General features: G+C 39.1%; 1 protein-coding gene across 3 annotated transcripts in view; it reads left to right on the top strand.

Annotated features, from left to right (window-relative positions):
- arhgap15 (Rho GTPase activating protein 15) overlaps nt 1-19,306 on the top strand; it is a 505,752-nt gene that overhangs the window by 298,398 nt on the left and 188,048 nt on the right. For all 3 annotated transcript variants that reach the window (XM_008112886.3, XM_008112893.3, XM_008112901.2), the window contains exon 10: nt 10,062-10,160. In XM_008112886.3, coding sequence (XP_008111093.2) covers nt 10,062-10,160 — 99 coding nt within the window. The remainder of the gene's footprint in view (nt 1-10,061; nt 10,161-19,306) is intronic.

Below are 19,306 nucleotides of genomic sequence, written 5' to 3'. Positions count from 1 at the left end.
ATACTGTAAATAAATAAATAAATAAATAAATTTGGTAAGCAACTCTCCAGTTGCTTTAAAAAAAACCTCTTGGTTTTGCTGTCTGCTTGTAATATAATACAAAAGCTGGCTGTTGTACTTATGATGGGCATGTCTCACATTGCTCACAAGTACCACAATTTGCATGGGGTATGCACACACACACACACACACACACACACACACAGTGTGTGTTAATTATATAGCTAATTTCTAGATTCTTTCTTTTTTGCATTTTAGTTTAGTTTAATAAAATGTTTCTGATGAATCTCCTTTGGTGTTACATAGGGATCAGACATGATCCCTCCAAACAAATCCAGGTTCATTAGCATAACTCAAATCTATCCTTTAATGTGTCTCTGAAGGAAAAACAGATGTATGTGTTTTCAGACAGACTTGCTTCAGAACTCCCATTTCTTTGCCTGAACTGTTTCTTGCATGGAGAGGTGCCTTGTATGCCCCACACTCTGCCATGAAGCATGATGCTCCACCACACAATCTCAGCCTTTTTAAAACAAAAAAGTGGTTTTTAGTAGCAATGGATTTTTTATGAGAGGAAAAAGCATGTTAATTTCCTACCATGAAGCTTCATTAGGATTAGGTTCTGGCCATGCAAATGAGTTAAGATTCGTTAGCAGAGCTTAATTCCAATCTCCAGTAAGTCTATGTGAAATGCTCATTTGATAAGGTTCCCTCATTGTCTTCAGTAGGGTTTATCCCTTAATCTGTTAAAATGTTATGAAAATGCAGTTGCAATGCTTACCCTGACAGAGAGCACTTTTAAATGTTAATTTTTTCCAGGCTTGTATTAAAACATTTTTAAGTAGCAAAATAGAATGACACAGATTAAAAATGAAAGAGTTGGCCAAATTTCATGTCCTAGAAAGCAGCTATTTAATTTTTATAGGTGAATTAAATGGCTTGAGAAATTGTTTATTTTGTCTCTTTCTCTCTCCTACCCTTTCTCTCCCTCGCTCTATGGGAAAGAAAAGGGTTGGATAGGTATTTTCATAACCTTTAAAAATTACTCATACAATTTACAAGTAAAATTACATCTCTGCTCTTAACTAGTTGTCAAGAGAAATGTGCAGGTAAATATCAAAAACATATGTATATCTATTTGTGTATTTTCTTGCTTGCTTTGTTCTTTGAAAATGGACAAACTACAAAAACAAAGTAAACAAAATAGAAAAATAGAAATCACAGTAACAACAACTAACTATATAATTCATAATGATGAAAATCACAATCTAAAGATGTCAGTACATGCCCTCGGGATCCTGGGGGGATTTGTTCCAGGAAACACCCACTGTCCACAGATATCAAATTCTATGAATGCTCAAGTCCCATTATATTTACAGTAATGGCATTATAAAATGCTGTCCCTTATATAAAATGGCAACACCAAGGTTTGCTTTTTTGTTTTTTTGTTTTTTTGGGGGAGGTGGAGTATTTTCAAGCTGTTGATAGGGTGGTTTCTAGTTACTTGTATGATTCATTGCTCAACAGTTTTCTTATTTGACTCTGGGACTATTCTTATTTACATTTCATTAGATTTCATCCTCTAACTTTTATTCTGAGATTTTGTGTAAAGGAATGGACAGGATAAACCCATGTACAGTACATAGTCCTAACATCATATGAGGAATGCTGGGATAAAGGTAAAGGTAAAGGTTTCCCCTTGACTTTAAATCTAGCCGTATCTGACTCTGGGGGTCAGTGTTCATCTCTATTTCTAAGCCGAAGGGCCGGCATTGTCCGTAGATGCCTCCATGTTCACGTGGCCGGCATGACTGATGGAGCTCCATTACCTTCCCACAGGAGCATTTCCTATTGTTTTAGTGACATTTTCATGTTTTTGAACTGCTAGGTTGGCAGAAGCTGGGGCTAAAAGCAGGAGCTCACCCCGCTCCCCAGATATGAACTTCTGACCTTTTGGTCAACAAGTTCAGCAACTCAGTTTAATCCACTGCACCACCAGGGGCTCTGGGGATACATATATAATATTCTGGGTCTCTCCATATGTGTTATGGTTAAGTTTACTCTGTAACATCTTTTCTTTGTAGCTAGAAAAAACGGATCTCTTTTGTAAAGCACACAACTTCTGTTTTGGGGTAGCCATATAAATGAAACAGCTTTTAAAGGACGTTTATATGTATATGTGGGGTGAGGAGAGGTTGTGTTCAGTTTTTATTTCCTGAAAGCTATGGTTTGACTCAACTAATGTTACTTGTAAAGAGTTACCCTGCCTGTAACTGTCATGCCTGTAAACTCTGTGGGGTTTCTTAAGGAGGATGGGCAATTCATTGCTGCTGTAATCATCATATTATATGCCCCAGAACCTCACAATGACTATCCCATCCTTTCCTTGCATCTCCTTTTATACCCACGTACAAAGTTGTCATGTCCATTACTACCGCTAATGGATGGTTTTTATGTGCGTATATCAGCAACCTGTAATGCGAACCATGCTGCTGAACACGTTGTGAATATACTGCTCTTCTTAAAAATGGCTGTTGGGTTTTTTTATACTACAATATTGACTAACTGTCGGTGTTTGATATATGGGTTACCAGCCTGATGTAGACTTATGGTTAGAGCTTAAGTTGTTAGTTCTGCTTTTGCAGCCAATTCAGAATAACTACAGATGCCTCAAGATATTAAAATTGACTGCTCAAATGGACTCAGTGTGGGAGTTTCATTGGTTTTAAATTGATAACAGCTGAAAAGTGAATGATTAAAGCTGTATAAGGGCATAGAATGCAGCTCTATTTTCTCCCTCTTCTTTTTTTAACAAGTTCTTGCAAACAGCTCTTTGTATGGGAATTTTCTTTACTATAAAAATATTTCATTACTTTAAATTTTTAAATGATGAAGAAGAACATTTCCGAAGAGGGAGCAATTCCTGAGAATCTGGAATAAACTTTCAGAAGACAAAGCGGATTTATATTCAGAGGGGAGCATTTAAATTTAAGTAGCATTCCATAAGGTGGTAATTGTGTCTATTTCCCAGACATTTGAGCTAAATAAGCTGGATTGGAAACATAAAATGCCATAACAGGAGTTTAGGAGGTCTGTGTACTTCTTTACACACCACTACCAATTCTTCCTTCCTATAGGCCTTTCCTGCATGGCAGACGGTTGGACTAGATGGCCCATGTGGTCTCTCCCATCTATATTATTCTGTGATTCTATATTTTTGTGTGTAAAAGTTAAACCCTTATATTCATAAAATCAAACAAAGTGTTTCTGGATTTTTCATTCTCCTGGGACAGTTACTCTAAAAAAAAATACTTTGCTGTAAATATATTTCACTTCATTCCTTGACACAGTAAGAGTTAAATATGGAATTCTTTTGGAGTGCATACTATCCAAATGTCCAATCTTGGCAGGGAGAATCCAGATTAATCCTCTGTTGTCCCACTTTTTCAGCTGCTTTTTAAAATTCCCAGTTTTTCTCCTCTGTCATCTGCTCACTTCACTTGCTGCAAATTAAGTTTGACCTGTAAAAGTAGACTGTACTCAATAAACTTAGGAGGGGGAAGGATAGGATTTTGGGATGACTCTTAAATTTCATTGTGCTCTTGGCCAAAACCAAACTGCTGCAACTTCTCCTAATTTGTCTGTTCTTTTGCCATCTTGACCACCCTCTAATATTGCTTGGCCACATGTGTCCTACTTACAATCTCTGAAATATGGAATGTATTTAATTAATTTATTCAGATCTCCATTTCTCATATTACCAAATTTCCCCATTTCCAACTAAGAAATGAAGACAGAATAGCAAATTCAGATTTAAATATGAACTTAATTCTATTTAAATTAAACCAATTTGCAATGTGAACAATAGTTTCCTTTGCTAGCATCAAACAATGCACTACCAGATATCATCCCATAAGGGTAATTTGGTGATAAACACCTCAATTCAAGGGCACATATAAGGCAATACATCATCATGTTCTGTCATAGTCAAAATCCCCAACTGGGTACCCAGATGAGGTTCCACATGGTGGGCAATTGTAGAGTTGATTAATCCTTGTTGTGACACTTGTCAGTCTCCCACAAGGACATGCCCAAAAGTGCACCCATCACCAGAAAGGTATAAGGACTCTCTTAGGAAGGCAAATTTGTCATGTGATGCTTCAAAGATGGTCACTAAGAGTCCATTTTAAGTACTTACCTTGGCTTGTACTCTATACCTTAACTTCCAATGAACATTCAAGTAGCCTAATACATTGCCTCATCACACTAGAGCATGAATCCACTTTAAATGCAGTTTCTGCCTCCTGCAGAATTCTGGGGTTTGTAGTTTGGTGAGGCCCAGGACTTGTCTGGCTGAGCTGTTTAAAGCCCCCTTACTAAAGTGAATTTAAAGTGGATTTAAAGTGGATCCAAGCTCTAGTGTGATGAGGTCAACAGAGAATCTAAGCAATGAAAGTTGAATTGGCCAAATTAAGAGATATCACAGGAACATAAGGAATAAATGTAGCCAAATTCAAAACAATACGACAACAAAATGCAAAATTAAACAGTGATCAAAGCAATCAAATAAGCCATGAAGTAAAAAGTCCAATTGATCCTTGACAGTGTAGCATAAAATTTTACAGAGATTTTGAGGGAAACATTATACACAACCTCCAAATAATCTTAGACCTCTCTTGAGGCACAGGGCCCTCCAGATCCCATCACATGACATCAGTCTACTTTTGGCAGGGCTCCATGCCTGAAGTGAGGTCCATGTGTCACAGGGGGCAGTACCGGCAACATGGGAGACTTCCTGTGTTGCATAGACAACAATGGGGGAGCCAGGCGGCAGGACTGATCCGTTATCCCCCAGATAGGCGACCTCAATGTGATAAGGCCATTAATGAGGCATGGCTAAATGATCTTGGAATCATGAGGATACTATTTGATCGTTTTGCACTAAACTTTTCATGATACCACGTAGAGAAGATCAGCACTAAGATCCAGTATCTTGTCTAGGGAACTGTAATTTAATGGATTACAGAAAAGATTACTGCAGATTAGTATGCACCTGTTAAAGAATTCTGAAAGCATGTTTATCAGAAGTGATAGAGGGCATACAATAGAAGCATTGGTCATCTAAATGCAGGAATGTCTGATGTAATGTTTTTACAAACATCACTGTTTTATTTATGCAAGTCATATTTCATCATTGATCTCAATGAACAGGCACTATTATTTCATAAAATCATAGAACTAATAATGAGAAGGGATGCCAAAATCTTCTAACCCTCCCCCCCCCCCCCCCCCGCCCTCAATCAACCCTGGAATTCATGGCAAGCATCCCTGGTCTAAATTCTATGTTAAAGCAACCAATGAAGAATTAATTAAAGTCCACTGCCATTTGAGAAAGTCCTCTTACCAGGAATTTGTTTTCTTGTAATTTGAATACAGTGGATCATATCCTGTCTTCTAGGGCAACAGTAAATTTGCTTCCTCCAATTTTCCTATCAGACTGCAGATATTTGAACTCTTATCTTCCATTCTCACTCTGTTCTCTTATGTTCTTCAAACCCATTCTTCATCAACCAGAACATGGTTCACAGACTTTTCACCATTCTGATTGTAGGCCTCTCCACACATTCCAGCTTCTCTCTAGTGACCCCATCAGGTACCTCAACTAGTAAAAGCTATTCACAAATTTTCCTCTCAGTTATTTGGCCTTTTGCTTTCATAGAGACTGCAACCCTATACCTTATTACAAGGCACTTAAGCTACAATGAATTTAAGGAGATGTACTTCTTAGTTTAAATGTCTAGAATTGCACTGTGACATTATTACTGAGGGTTTTGAACTGAGGGCTCATCTACACTCTCCAAAAACTGTGGACTCATCTCAAATGGAAGGTTGTCTGTCTTCATGATGCACAGTTACTTCCAATTAGTATCCCAAGTTATGTGTGTGTGTATGGGTTGGGGGGTGTTTTTGTGTTTAAACCACCTTTCCCTTACTTAGGGCAAAATTAGAGGATACTCTGAAGTTTTCTGGAAACTCCAGAGTATTCTGTGGCTTTGGGGCAGTCTGGACAGCTAGATCAGGTCTGAATTAGCCTGATCTGCTGTCTAGATGGGACACTGGCACCACCACCTTTTCCCTGTGCTCATCAGTGCAGGAAAAGGGACTGGAATATGATGATGTGTCCATCTCAACCAGTCCTTCTGGCCTTGGAGCTCCATGTAAGCTCCTGACCATCACGGACACCTCTCCTAACATCAGAAATGGGTGCCTGTGCAACCAGCTAGAAGGGAGGGGGTCAATTCCCTCTCCTTCTTCCTGATCACATGTGCACCCTGGTGTGACACAGGTAGAGGAACCAGACAATCTCCCCTCCTTCTTCCTGCACCTTTGCTGATGCATGATGAGGAAGAAGAAAGGTGGGATCACCCCTCCTTCATGCTGGTTGCATGGGCATCCCATTCTTGTGTCTGCAAAACTTCACACAATGACTAGGAGCTCACCCAGATGTATTCTGCCCCAGTAGAGCAGCTATTCTCCTTGACCATGTGATCAACTATTCCGATTCAGCACAAATATGATCTGAGGATTCTCTGGGGCCTATTTACAGCTGCCTAAACTTCCCGGTGGCGAAGTGTGTTAAAGCACTGAGCTGCTGAACTTGCAGACCGAAAGGTCCCAGGTTCAAACCCCGGGAGCGGCGGGAGCGGCCGCTGTTAGCTTCAGCTTCTGCCAACCTAGCAGTTCGAAAACATGCCAGTGTGAGTAGATCAATAGGTACCGCTCCGGCGGGAAGGTAACGGTGCTCCATGCAGTCATGCCAGCCACATGACCTTGGAGGTGTCTACGGACAACGCCGGCTCTTCGGTTTGGAAATGGAGATGAGCACCAACCCCCAGAGTCAGATATGACTGGACTTAACGTCAGGAGAAAACCTTTACCTTTTTAAAACTTCCCTAGATAGGACCCCAGAATTCAAAAAGTCAATATTTTGTGAGTGAACTATTTAAAAAAAAATCCAGGCGAGAGGAAATCTAATGCTGAATATACCAATTCTTAACATTGTACAGGTTACTGTATAGTAAATTCTTCACACACTCCTAGCATTATTTCAAGCTTTGCCAAGAAACATTGATTACAGTGCACTGTCAAAGGCCTCTGCACCAATTTTCAAAGTGTCATGCTCTGCTGGAAAGGTATGCGGAAACTATCTCTTGGTTTAAATGATGATCTTATAGCCACATTGTTTAAACATTTTAAAGCGCTTCTATTGAATGGTTTCCCTCATAGGTTTGATTCATTTTGATTCTGCTGACAAAGTTCCCATTAAGGAGCACTCTTTTCATAATTTGTCAAAAATATATAGCAGAAATGAAGCAGGATGAAGCCAATTTGTAATCTGAGAGCACTAACCTAGTTATGCTGACATGCTTCGTGATGTATGCTTCAGCCAGCCAGCCAGCCAGCCAGCGGTTTAATGTTATGAAGCACGAAAAAAGCTGTGTTGCCTATAATTTCCCTTTGTAAACAACACAAATTTAAGGTATGTTCAAGGGCTAGATACAAACTGTTTTACTTGGGGGGGGGGGGGTTAAATAGTAATTGATCAGGTGACTACATTGTACAAAATGTGGGTAGAAATTGGGAAGATAGATAGAGTTTTGAGATGTTGAGTAATTGTAAATACTATAATACTGGAACCTATTACAATATGGTTACTAAATTATTTCCCTGAAAGGATTTAATTGACACCAGTAAGGACATAGAAGTCCCTCATACCTTAGTAACTAATGCTTATATTTTAAGTCACAAGATAGTAGAGGTGTGCACGATTCCAAAAATCCACATTGTATTTACAAAATTTGTGCGACCTCACATTTTAATTCTTAAGTGCTTTGAAAAATATATAAGGGGTCCAGGTCATATCTAATACAAAGTGACAAGAAAGTAATTATTATTTTCCTTTAATTATTAAAAAAAAACTCTACAAGAGCTAAGCTCTATCTCAGTGGTTTTCTACCTGTAGGTTCCCAGATGTTTTGCCAGTTTACCGGCTGTTAGGATTTCTGGGAGTTGAAGGTCAGAACATCTGGGGACCCACAGGTTGAGAACCACTGCTCTATCTATTGGAGGAGGAGGCCCTGTGGGGCTTGGGGCAACTCTCCTCCATCCCCAGCCCAGCTTTACACAAGCAAGCCCTGGGGCAAACCGTATGCTTGACAGAGGCCCTCATGAAAAACCTCTAGTGCAAGAGTACCTGCCCTGCTTAAGAAGGTGGGACTCTCACATCAAAGCTACCTCTCATAAGGCTTGAGGCTCTCTTGTGAGAGGAAACACTAATGTGGAAGGCATTCAGTGGGGCTTCCCTCCCCATTAGGGGCATGGCTCACCCCAAGCTCAGAGCAGGTGGCTCGCCACGAGGGGGAGGCCAATGAAGAGTGGGAGGGAGGGAGAGGGAGAGCAGCCCTGCCACCACCACGAGAGTAATAGGGTAAAGGAGGAAGAGGGAAGCGGACAGAGAGAGAGAGAGAGAGGACATACAAAATGAACTTTTTTTACAAAAACTTGGAGGTGGGTGTTTTGATACATTTGTGTTTGGTGCAGGGTGGCTCTGTGAGTCATAAATCAGGTTGTAAGTATGGATTTAACAAAACGCTTACAATTTACGACCCTCTTACCATTTTTTGCATAACCCTATCAGAAGTACTACGCATTGTGTTCTTTTGCCAAAGGCAAAAGGGTGGGACTATATGTCCAAACATATTTTAGCTTAAAGCTGCCAATGGCAACAAATAAGCCTTAGGAAATATTGTTTAGATAGGCAAAAAATACCTGCACAAATAGGGAAAGCTGTTATAGTGTCATGGGAAACTGAAATGCCCACCCTGGAAATTCCAAAAGTTTGGACTTCATGAATGCCAAATTTCTCAACCTCTATTTAGAATCTTTTAGAGCCTTTTTTCTGTATCTGGATGACTATTCTTCTCTACATCCAATTCTTCCCCGTCACTTCTCTCATTGTTTTTATGTAGATTATTGTATGTATTCTTGGAATGATTGTATTTCATCATGCTGCTAACTGCCCCCCCCCCTCCCCTATGTCATAGTATCTTCAGCCATGACATGGCTCCTACTTGTCCACCATTGTGTGCAGTGATGTCAACCAGGGGTGCTGGGAGGAAACCCCCTTCATCTCCCCCTTGTCTTCTCAGCATGTCTTCTCACTGTATGTGATACCACTAAGATAAAATATTGCAATGGGTATGAATATATGAAACATCTTCTAGTAGACAATCCATCCCTCAAAAGGATGTGAGGGCAAAGGAACTGCCATCCCATGACCCTAGGTAATCCAAGCCCAAGAAACATGGGATGGCAGTAGAAAAAAAATGTAGGTTGTTCCACAACCAACTGTTCTCTCAGGCCCTAATTCTGTGCCAGAATTCAGACTTTCCCCCCGTCTTTGGATAATGTGGGGCAAAGCTGCATGAAGGTAGCCTTGACCTGCATTGCCCCAGCTCAGCCCTGTAGTACATTTGGCTATCTGAGTGATCAGTATAAATGGGGCCTAACTTTTCTGGAAATTGAGTTCTAGAGCCTGGGGGAAACCACTAAGATGTTTCCTTTTCCTATCTTCAAACCATAGGAAGCTAAAAGAAAGAAAGAAAAGAATGCACATCTTTAGGTTGAACTATAAGATAAATTAAGTCAGAGGTAAAGTAAAAGTGGTTACATCACAGCTCCTTTGCTTAACTTAGCTGAAGTCAAATGGTCTCACCATAGCAATACAACTAACTTTAACTGAACAGGTATTTTCAGACAGAGAAGGTATTTTTTTGTGTATGTAGGAGATCTAACAAAACCTAAAAGAAATGGCACATGTCTGGTTGACAACTGATGAGGAACTATTTGACTTTCAGTTGTATGCAACTTTAATTATATTGGACCTTTTATAGAGAAATATGAACTTTACCAGCTTCTTACTGCTTTACAGGTGCTTATTTTGGGCAACAACCCAGTTTTAATCAATTTCTCTTCCCCCCCCCCCCCCTTGTTTCTTTTAGATCAAATATTTGGTTCCCATTTGCACAAAGTTTGTGAACGTGAAGGCTCCACAGTTCCTCAGTTTGTTAAAATGTGCATAAATGTGGTTGAAAAACGAGGTAAGTACTTATCCAACTTAAATTTTTCCCCACCTTGTCTTCATCTTTCAGCAGTAATCACTCCTGTGACCCTCTAGGAAAATACTAAGTGTTACATTTATATGTACTTTTATGTAACTGAAAATATATGAAGCTGCTTGCCTTTTCTAACATTCCCCATTATCCCTGTGTTATATTTTTTTTGTTTACATTTTCCTCCTCTACCCCAAATATATACTATAATAAATTGTAAGTAGCCACAGTAGTTCTCTTACATGTATACTTATTTTTCTTGACTAACTCAATTTTTTTCGTGTCCAGAGCGACTTGAGAAACTGCAAGTCTCTTCTGGTGTGAGAGAATTGGCCGTCTGCAAGGATGTTGCCCAGGGGACGCCTGGATGTTTTACTATCCTGTGGGAGGATTATCACATGTAGTCGCATGGGAAGCTGGAGCTGACAGATGGGAGCTCACTCTGCTCCCCGGATTTGAAACGCTGACCTTTTGGTCAGCATTTCTGCCAGCACAAGGGTTTAACCCAATGTGTCACTGGGGGTTCCTAACTTAATTACAACTTAATTATAACTAAATATCTTAAAGCAATTAAATTTTAAAATGTAAGTCTTTCATTTTCTTCTTTTGTGTCATTTATTTACCCTTAATCTTTTCCTTCAAGTAATTTTCAGTTAAGAAAAATGGCCAATATAAACACATAGCAGAATAACTTTGAGGGTGCTGTGGAGTGTTTCATGTTTAATTCTATTTTTGGTCTTTATATGTTGCAGATTTTAAATTGTACATTACAGTATACTGTTTTTAGCAGTGTGAGCTGCTTTGACTTTTTTTAAGAGAGAAAAAGTGGGATGACAACAACAACAACAACAATAACAACAATAGTAATAGTAGTTGTGGCATACTTACTCTGGTCTTTTCAGTGACAGTTTAACATTTTTGGTAATAATTTGCTATTTTTGGAAGTTTTAAGATCTAGGATAATTGTAGTGTGGCTCTTTTTTTTACATGAGTTTTAATCAATTCATGATCTTTTCTGTAGTCTTGAATTTTGTGGCCATCCCATTCTATATTAAGTTTTAGATTTTTTTTCTTTTTGGAAGAATTTACCCAGGAAATACTTTATTATTTGGCAGCTTAGAATTTCAGTGAATATATAAATCCTCATAAAAGTGTGCTCACTTTCTGATGTCAGTATTGAAGGGGTGTGAGCACCTTCAATATAGGTGTGTGTTCATCTGTAAGATCACTAAGACTGGCAGAAATGAAACATGAGGCATCCACTCTATAAGAGCAGTCTACTTTCACAATTTCGTTCCAATCAAGTAACACAGTTGTGAAACCATTACAAAACTGAATTGAGATCTGAATGGCTACTGTTGCATATATGAAAATAATTAATGTTTATTTCCTTACTTTTTAATTGCCTTCTGTGGTTTTGAACTCTGTTCCATGCTATCTTGGGATGGTTTACTTTAAAAGGGAACCAATAATTGTATATTAAGGGAAATTTAAGGAAGATGATCAAAAAGTAGAATGCTTATATCCTAAGTAGAGTGGAAGGAAAAGATAAATATATTGTCTCATCTTGCAGAGCACTTGCTTTGCTAAAGTCTTACAAGCTTCTGTTTTGATTTGTGTGCTTCCTTCCTTTTACTTATTGCAACCTTAAACCAGCATATGGCTTTAAGCAAGTAGAAATGTAAATAATGACTAATCTCAGTGGCATGTGATAAAATTCTCATTGCTATCATTGTATTTGTGACTTTGAATTTTGTATACAATTTTCTGTCATCGTGGACTTGGATTATGATTCCTTTGCATTTACTTCTATTTTGTTTATTCAATGTGTTGTTTTCACTAAATTCTGGCATAAACCATCGCAGGACAGCAGTAATTTATGTGAAGCTAAATCCAATGTTTATGAAAGCTTCTGATGACATTTTAGACTGGGGTTGGTATTAGGAAGCAGCATGTGGAGGTGCCAAGTCTCCCGGCATGGCTGAGACTCAACAGATTTGAAGCCCTCCTCCTAATGGCCAGATCTGCCTCTAGCCAAGTTATTCAACTGCAGAGTCATGGGAAATACTTATGTACCAATTATGGGAAAGGCATATTTAATGAAAACTGTATGTTTACTTCCATAGTCTTAGTAAGATGGCCTAAATACTCAGCGCAGCTGGCATATTGGCTGAGGCAGGGAAGCAGTGTGCCTTTTTGCCCCATCTACATACTGTAACTGTACACAAAACGTTCACTGTGTTTCAAGGTGGAGTGTTGCCTTATGATTACTTTACTTTACAAATACATTTTTTTTCCTGATAATCAATAGCAGGATTTGTCTGTTTGGGTTATTTTGCTTATAATTGATTTAGCAATTTAGCAGGATCATTCCACTATTGGTGTATGGAGTTACTTGCAACCAGAACATTGTTTACATTGCAAACGTTATCATGAGTGTGGACAACAGTAAACTGCAAGCATAACATTCAGTGGTGTGGAATTAGTTTGAACTCAAGTAATTTTGCTGAACTCATTTTGCGAATCAGATTTTTGCAAGTTTACTACCCAGATCATTGTCCAGGCTAACGTGACTGACTCTCTGATCTACTGGATATGGAGCCCCCGATGGTGTAGTGGACTAAAGCCTCATGACTTGAAGGTTAGGTTGCTGACCTGAAAGCTGCCAGGTTCAAATCCCACCCGGGGAGAGCGCGGATGAGCTCCCTCTATCAGCTCCAGCTCCATGCAGGGACATGAGAGAAGCCTCCCACAAGGATGGTAAAAACATCAAAACATCCGGGCGTCCTCTGGGCAACACCCTTGCAGATGGCCAATTCTCTCACTCCAGAAGCGACTCAAGTTGCTCCTGACACACAAAAAAATCTACTGGATGTGACTATAGGACCTCATCACACTTACCAAATTAAGCATCCTAGCATGCTTGCCAGCCAGTTGAGGGATGGATGGGCATGTGGCCCATCACATGACATTTCTCAACTTCCGGTGGAGGCCCCGCCCCCAACTGGCATGGAAGCATCCTAGGGTGCTTCCTTGTCAACACAGGAAGACTCCTATGTTGTGCTGGTCTGCTCTGGTTGGGTGATGCTTCCCCATGTGATGGTGAAGCGTTGCTGCGATGAAGTCGTCCATGTACCCCATCTACCTCATCCCAACTTTTCCTATTAACTGTAGCACCTTGGTCATCTACCTCTCTGTCAGCTTACAATATGTACATCAATGCACCCAGTTGCTTTTATGAATCTTGCTCAGGTTTTTAAATTGCGTGTTTAGATGTCATTGTTATTTTACTATGTTTACATGTATAATTGTATTTTATTTGATGTGTTTTTATTTTCTACTGACTGTAACTACCTGGGCATAGCCCCATGTAAGCCGCCCCAAGTCCTTTTGGGGAGATGGAGGCATGGTATAAAAATAAAGTTATTATTATTATTATTATTATTATTATTATTATTATTATTATTATGTACCTGCTATTTTGCCATGCTTGCTAGCATGTGATTAAGTCCTATATGTTACGTAGGTCAAATGTTAACTCAAGCGCAAAGAATAATAATAATAATAATAATAATAATAATAATAATAATAATAATAATAATAATCTTTATTTTTATATCCCGACCCATCTCCCCGAAGGGACTCGGGGCGGCTCACAACAGGGACAAGCCCGAAACAACAACACAACATATTTGACAAAAACCTAAAACATTCCAACGATACACAAAATAAAATAATGGACAATACATTAAAATCCAAGCAGATAAAATCAGAGTAATTAAAAGCAAACCAGTGGGGACAGGTTTCATAAAGTGCTGTATCATGGAAATAAGTAACAGTGATAAAGTGCCATATGCTTTTAAAACAGAAAGAAGTATTCTAATGACAGCTCTATTGGGCCTGTTCATTTAAACATGCTCTGGAACAACCATGTTTTCAATTCCCGGCGGAAAATGGGCAGGGAAGGAGCTAACCTGATCTCCTTAGGTAGAGAGTTCCACAGCCGGGGGGCCACTGCCGAGAAGGCCCTCTCCCTCGTCCCCACCAGCCGCATTTGAGACAAAGGCGGAAGCGAGAGGAGCGCCTGCCCGGATGATCTTAGGGTTCGCGTTGGTTCATAGGAGAGGTAGTGATCATGGAGATAGGCAGGTCCTGAACCGCTTAAGGCTTTATAGGTAATAACCTGCACCTTGAATTGGGCCCGGAAACTTATTGGTAGCCAGTGGAGCTGTTTAAACAAAGGAGTTGAGAATGATGATGAAAAGCCTTTCCATCATGACTGTGTATTATTTACATGCTGTATATCACACTATTTCAGCAAACTGTAAGACAAAGGAGGTTAAATGTGTTAGTGCTCAACTTTTCTATTTCTAGTTGAAGAAGGATGTCTCAACTCTGAGAAATTCCATCAAGACAATGATTAGCTACTACAAGATAATCATCGGTGTACACATTTGCATGCTCAGGGCTTCATTTAAATTTGGACTCTTTAACTAAAATGTCCAGTTCTTCAGTAAACACACATGAAGCAATAAAGAAATATTTTTGCTAAGAATATCTATTTGTGGATTGCAACAGTGAGGAATGTGGCTGAGTCCACTGGGAAGGGTGCTAGATTATGTCCTCATTCCCACTAATTAAAGTATCTTGGAGCTTTGAATTTATAAACTCTGATTCCCCTACCACATTGATCAAACAACACATGGACGTACATCAGGGAGATACAGTACTTATGGTCTTGTGACATGCCCGTACATGTCCCCTTTATTTTGCAACATGTATATTCAGAGGCAGTATTACTCTAGGTATCATATCTTGGGGACAAACAAAAAGGGAGAATAGTTGCTGAAATGCTCTGGTTTGGATTTTTACAAACCCTTGTTATCACACCTCAGAGAAAGAAAACATTGAAATTATTCGCTCTTTCATGTGAGTATAATATATGCAAAGATTTTCATTTGGTCTACAATTCCCCAACATGGAGATTCCAGGAGCAGTAAAAATGAAGAAAAATTGGAAACTTGGATTGACATTGAACAGAATGTAGATTCCTAGTAATAAACCCATTTCCCATCTTCCAGTGGGATTTTCTCAGAGATGCATGCTTTTTCAGTCAAAGCAAAGCAAACCACCTGTGTTGACCTTTCTCAATGAACAATCTGCGAAGCAAAGTTTACTAAATCCAAATGTAGCAGTGAGATTATAGGAAACATATCATATTGGTCTTTGGGGAATTCCACTGGCTAACAACATATTTCCATTATGAATTCAAAAAATTATTGAGGATACTCAAATCCCTAAATAGCTTGGGCCCCTGATACCTGCAGTATTCCTTCTCTCTACATATGCTGCCTCAAGACTAAGGTCTACTGGAGATACTCTTCTCTCTCTCCCACTTTAAGACCAGCCAAATGGCCTCTTCTTGGTAGCCAGCATTAGTGTTATTCCAACACCTATTTAAAACATGGCCTTTTATTAAAGCCATTGTGTTCTGAAGTTTTCACTCAACTTGTATAAGGATATGGTTTTACACTGTTTAAACTGTTTAATCTGTTTTAATGTGCTATATTTTAATAAAATCTGTTCAGTCTCTTCTTATACTTCACATTTTACATTGTTTTAAACTGTTAAATTGATTTTTGTTGTATGCCACCTTGAGATCCTACAATATAGTTCAATGCAATATCATTGTTGGCATCATAATCACTGAATACATAGCTGAAGACAGTCACTTGCAATGACAAATAGCCTTTTTCAACATAGGTGTCAGCCCTTCTTTTAAACAAGTGCTCTACTTACTTGCTTAACTCCTGCTATGTGTTTTAACTACATTAGACCTATTAAATAATGGGATTTACTTTTGTGTTGATTCTGCATTCAACAGTTGATCCAATGGATCTCTTCTTGTTGGAATTGAAGAATAGGAATTAGGTCTCTATCTGGTTTGACTGTGCCCAAGCTTGCTTCTACAAATCTAAGCAGTTTCTCAGCATGCTGCCTGCCTATTGAGGTTGAATATATTAACATTTTTGTAATGTAACAATGCCAATTCTGTCAGTTAAGTTGACTTGATGGCAATTCTGAAAAAGTACATTCAGGATAATTCTGTCCATACCTTTTTTATAAAACCCTATGTTAATTGGTTACTTGCTTGATAGACCTGATTTAATGTGGTATGAAGGAATTGGTCCATTCTATTTATCTTAGGACCCCCCCTACTGAAAGCAATGATACTCAGTTTTGCCTTGTTTTCCCAAATCCTTGCTGTCAATGTTTGCAAGCATGAAAGAGTTATTAGACATAGGACATTGCTACACTCTTGATTTTCTTTCTCAAGCACAAGATGCTATTGCAGGAATTATATACAACATTACATACTTGATTCTCTGCCAAAAAGTCATCCTGAGATCCATAACATTGTATAAAGATTTAAGAAAGACCTTTAGTCCACTTCTGAGAAGGTCCCCAGCTTTCAAAACTTTTATCTCTCAACTTTACTTCTCAGCAGCTGTTCTTTTCTTCTTCTTTTCTTTCCCCCCTCTTTTTTGCTGTCATTTGTTTGACAGCATCCAGTTATAGGTTCCGATGTCTGTTTAAAGAAACAGGGAGGTTGTTGGCTTTAAAATCCTGTTACTGCTTGTGTGTTCAACATTTTCCCAGGCTTTTCTGCATAGTTTGCCAAGCAAAGGGACTGACCTTTTGCAGCAAACACTTTTTCATTTAAAAATGCTCACTTTGATTTTTGTCCCATTTTATGCTCATTCCAAACTGTTTACAGCCCACTAAAAATGACTGTGAATTATATGTTTGTGTAATGGATTCCTTTTGTGGTTGAGGAAGAATGTTTACTTTGTGCAATTAGTTATCTTTGGGTAGATTACAGTGACCTGAGAAAAGAGACTGAAATTATTATGGTACCTTAAGCATTTCCTTTTGTTATCTCCTGTGTTGGTAGTCCAATATGTTTCTTTAATAAAAAGAAAAGAAAAATCAGGGCCTCTGTTCTCCAAACTAATATCACATAGATCAGTCATTTTTTTTTCTACAAGTAATTTTGCTCATGTTATTGAACAATGTAGAAAAAGCTATGAAATTTCAGCCCTTTTCCTCTCTAGAGAGACTGAAGATTTGGAGAGTTGTTTTTTTAATAAAAAGGCTATTAATATTACTCAGTATAACTTCACAAAATAAAATAAACTACCCAGTAAAAATGGATATAGTCATCAAACAATTATTGTTTACATGGCCATTACATGGCCATGGAGTCTGTGTTCTGTAACACTAGCATAACTACAAAATAAATATGTGAATTGGTCAACTATGTCACCTGATCATTTCTGGCATTGAAGGGTAGATTCATTGTAAATAATTCCATCATTGCTCCCTTTTGGTGGGGAAATGCATTGCTGATTGTGATCTTCTCAAGAGTTTGATTCAAACATGTAAGGGAAAAGGTGTGGCATGTGAATGAAGGCAAGCCTGCCTTTTTCTTTTCTTTTCTTTCTTTTCTTTCTTTCTTTTTTTTTTTTTGAAGTAGCATGAGGCTTGTAAACAAACCTGAGAAAAAATGCCATATTTCCATTTGCAAAGCTTTATCCCACCTTAAAGTTTTCAAAAAGAATTGAAAATTTATTAGAGAAAGAAAGAAAGGAAAGGAAAGGAAAGGAAAGGAAAGGAAGAAAGAATACAGGAAAAGTACAAATTTATTCAGACTTGGAAAACAAATACAAACTTGCCATTGACAAATTATACTAAATCATCACCCTGTGCCTTTCACAATCAAGGCGCTTTTCCACCAGCTGAATAAATCTAGGTGGAGTCCAGAATAGTTTGTACAGTTTGCCCAGTCTCACCACACGAGAGCACCACATGTAACAGCAAGAAAGTGCCTCAGAGCTGTTCTGCTCCCCTTATCGTTCCTGGGACAACAGCGCATTGGTTGACAAACCTCATTGAATACATAGCTGGATGCCCCAACGTGATCTCAGTAGAAGCAATATCACCAGCAAGGCTCTGCCAGGGAGTTGCTCTTGGCCAGCAAGAGAGTGGTTGCTGTTTTTGACATACACTCACTGGATTATCCCAGATTTGGCTCACGCTTGCTATTCACATATTAAAAATACTCTGAAAGCTCCATAATAACCTGTAAGTGTTCTTATAATAAAATAAAAGTTATAAGAAGCAATTATGTCGGAACACAGGCACCTTAAAGAGCCACACACACAATACTCAGTCTTAGCAAAAGATTTATTGCAACTAAAAAACAGGCTCAGAGACACTTAACTGCAGTGTCTCTGACCAAAACTCAAAGTTTTAGCCCAAACTGGGCTCAAAAAGGAGAACGGAAAATAATCCGAATTAAATGGATGGATAATCCGGATTAAAACGCAGTCAATGGAATTGGCAGCAAACAGCGCTGTAACAGGCTTCCTGGAAGACAGCGCTGCACACAGAAAGTAAACAAAACCAGTCAAAGTTCAAAAAACAGCAGAACAGAAGGTCCAAACTAACGTCGTCTTCAAGGTGTTTACACAAGCCGCAGTCGAGTCAAACCAGGAGCCAGGAACAGGGGAAAGCCGCACTCACGATAGCCAATCCAAAGGTAGTTTTCCGAAGTGGGTAACCGGAGCCGAAGTCAAGTCAAACCAAAGCCAGGAAGGGAGAAAGCTGCATCCACGAAAAGCCAATCCAAACGTCGTTACCGAAGGTCATCAAACAGAGCCGAAGTCGCCAGTCCAAAGGTCCAGGAAGGGAGAAAAGCATAGGATAGTCCAGTCCAAATCCAAGAATCACAGGAACCAGGAACGCCAAGCTGTAGAGCCAGGACCCAAAGCCCAACAGGAAAAAACAGGCAGGGAGAAACCTACGCCAAAACATCACTTTGCCTTCTGCAAAGGATCCCCATTTCAGACCCTACTTTTAACTTATTATTTATTTACAGCATTTATATTCTGCCCTTCTCACCCCGAAGGGGACTCAGGGCGGATCACATTACACATATAGGCAAACATTCAATGCCTTTTAACATAGAACAAAGACAAACAAACATAGGCTCCGAGCAGGCCTCGAACTCATGACCTCCTGGTCAGAGTGATTCATTGCAGTTAATTGCAGCTGGCTTGCTCTCCCACCTG

This window comes from Anolis carolinensis, chromosome 1, assembly GCF_035594765.1.
Source record: "Anolis carolinensis isolate JA03-04 chromosome 1, rAnoCar3.1.pri, whole genome shotgun sequence".
NCBI classification, from domain to species: Eukaryota; Metazoa; Chordata; class Lepidosauria; order Squamata; family Dactyloidae; genus Anolis; species Anolis carolinensis.
This window is presented reverse-complemented; position numbering and strand designations above follow the sequence as displayed.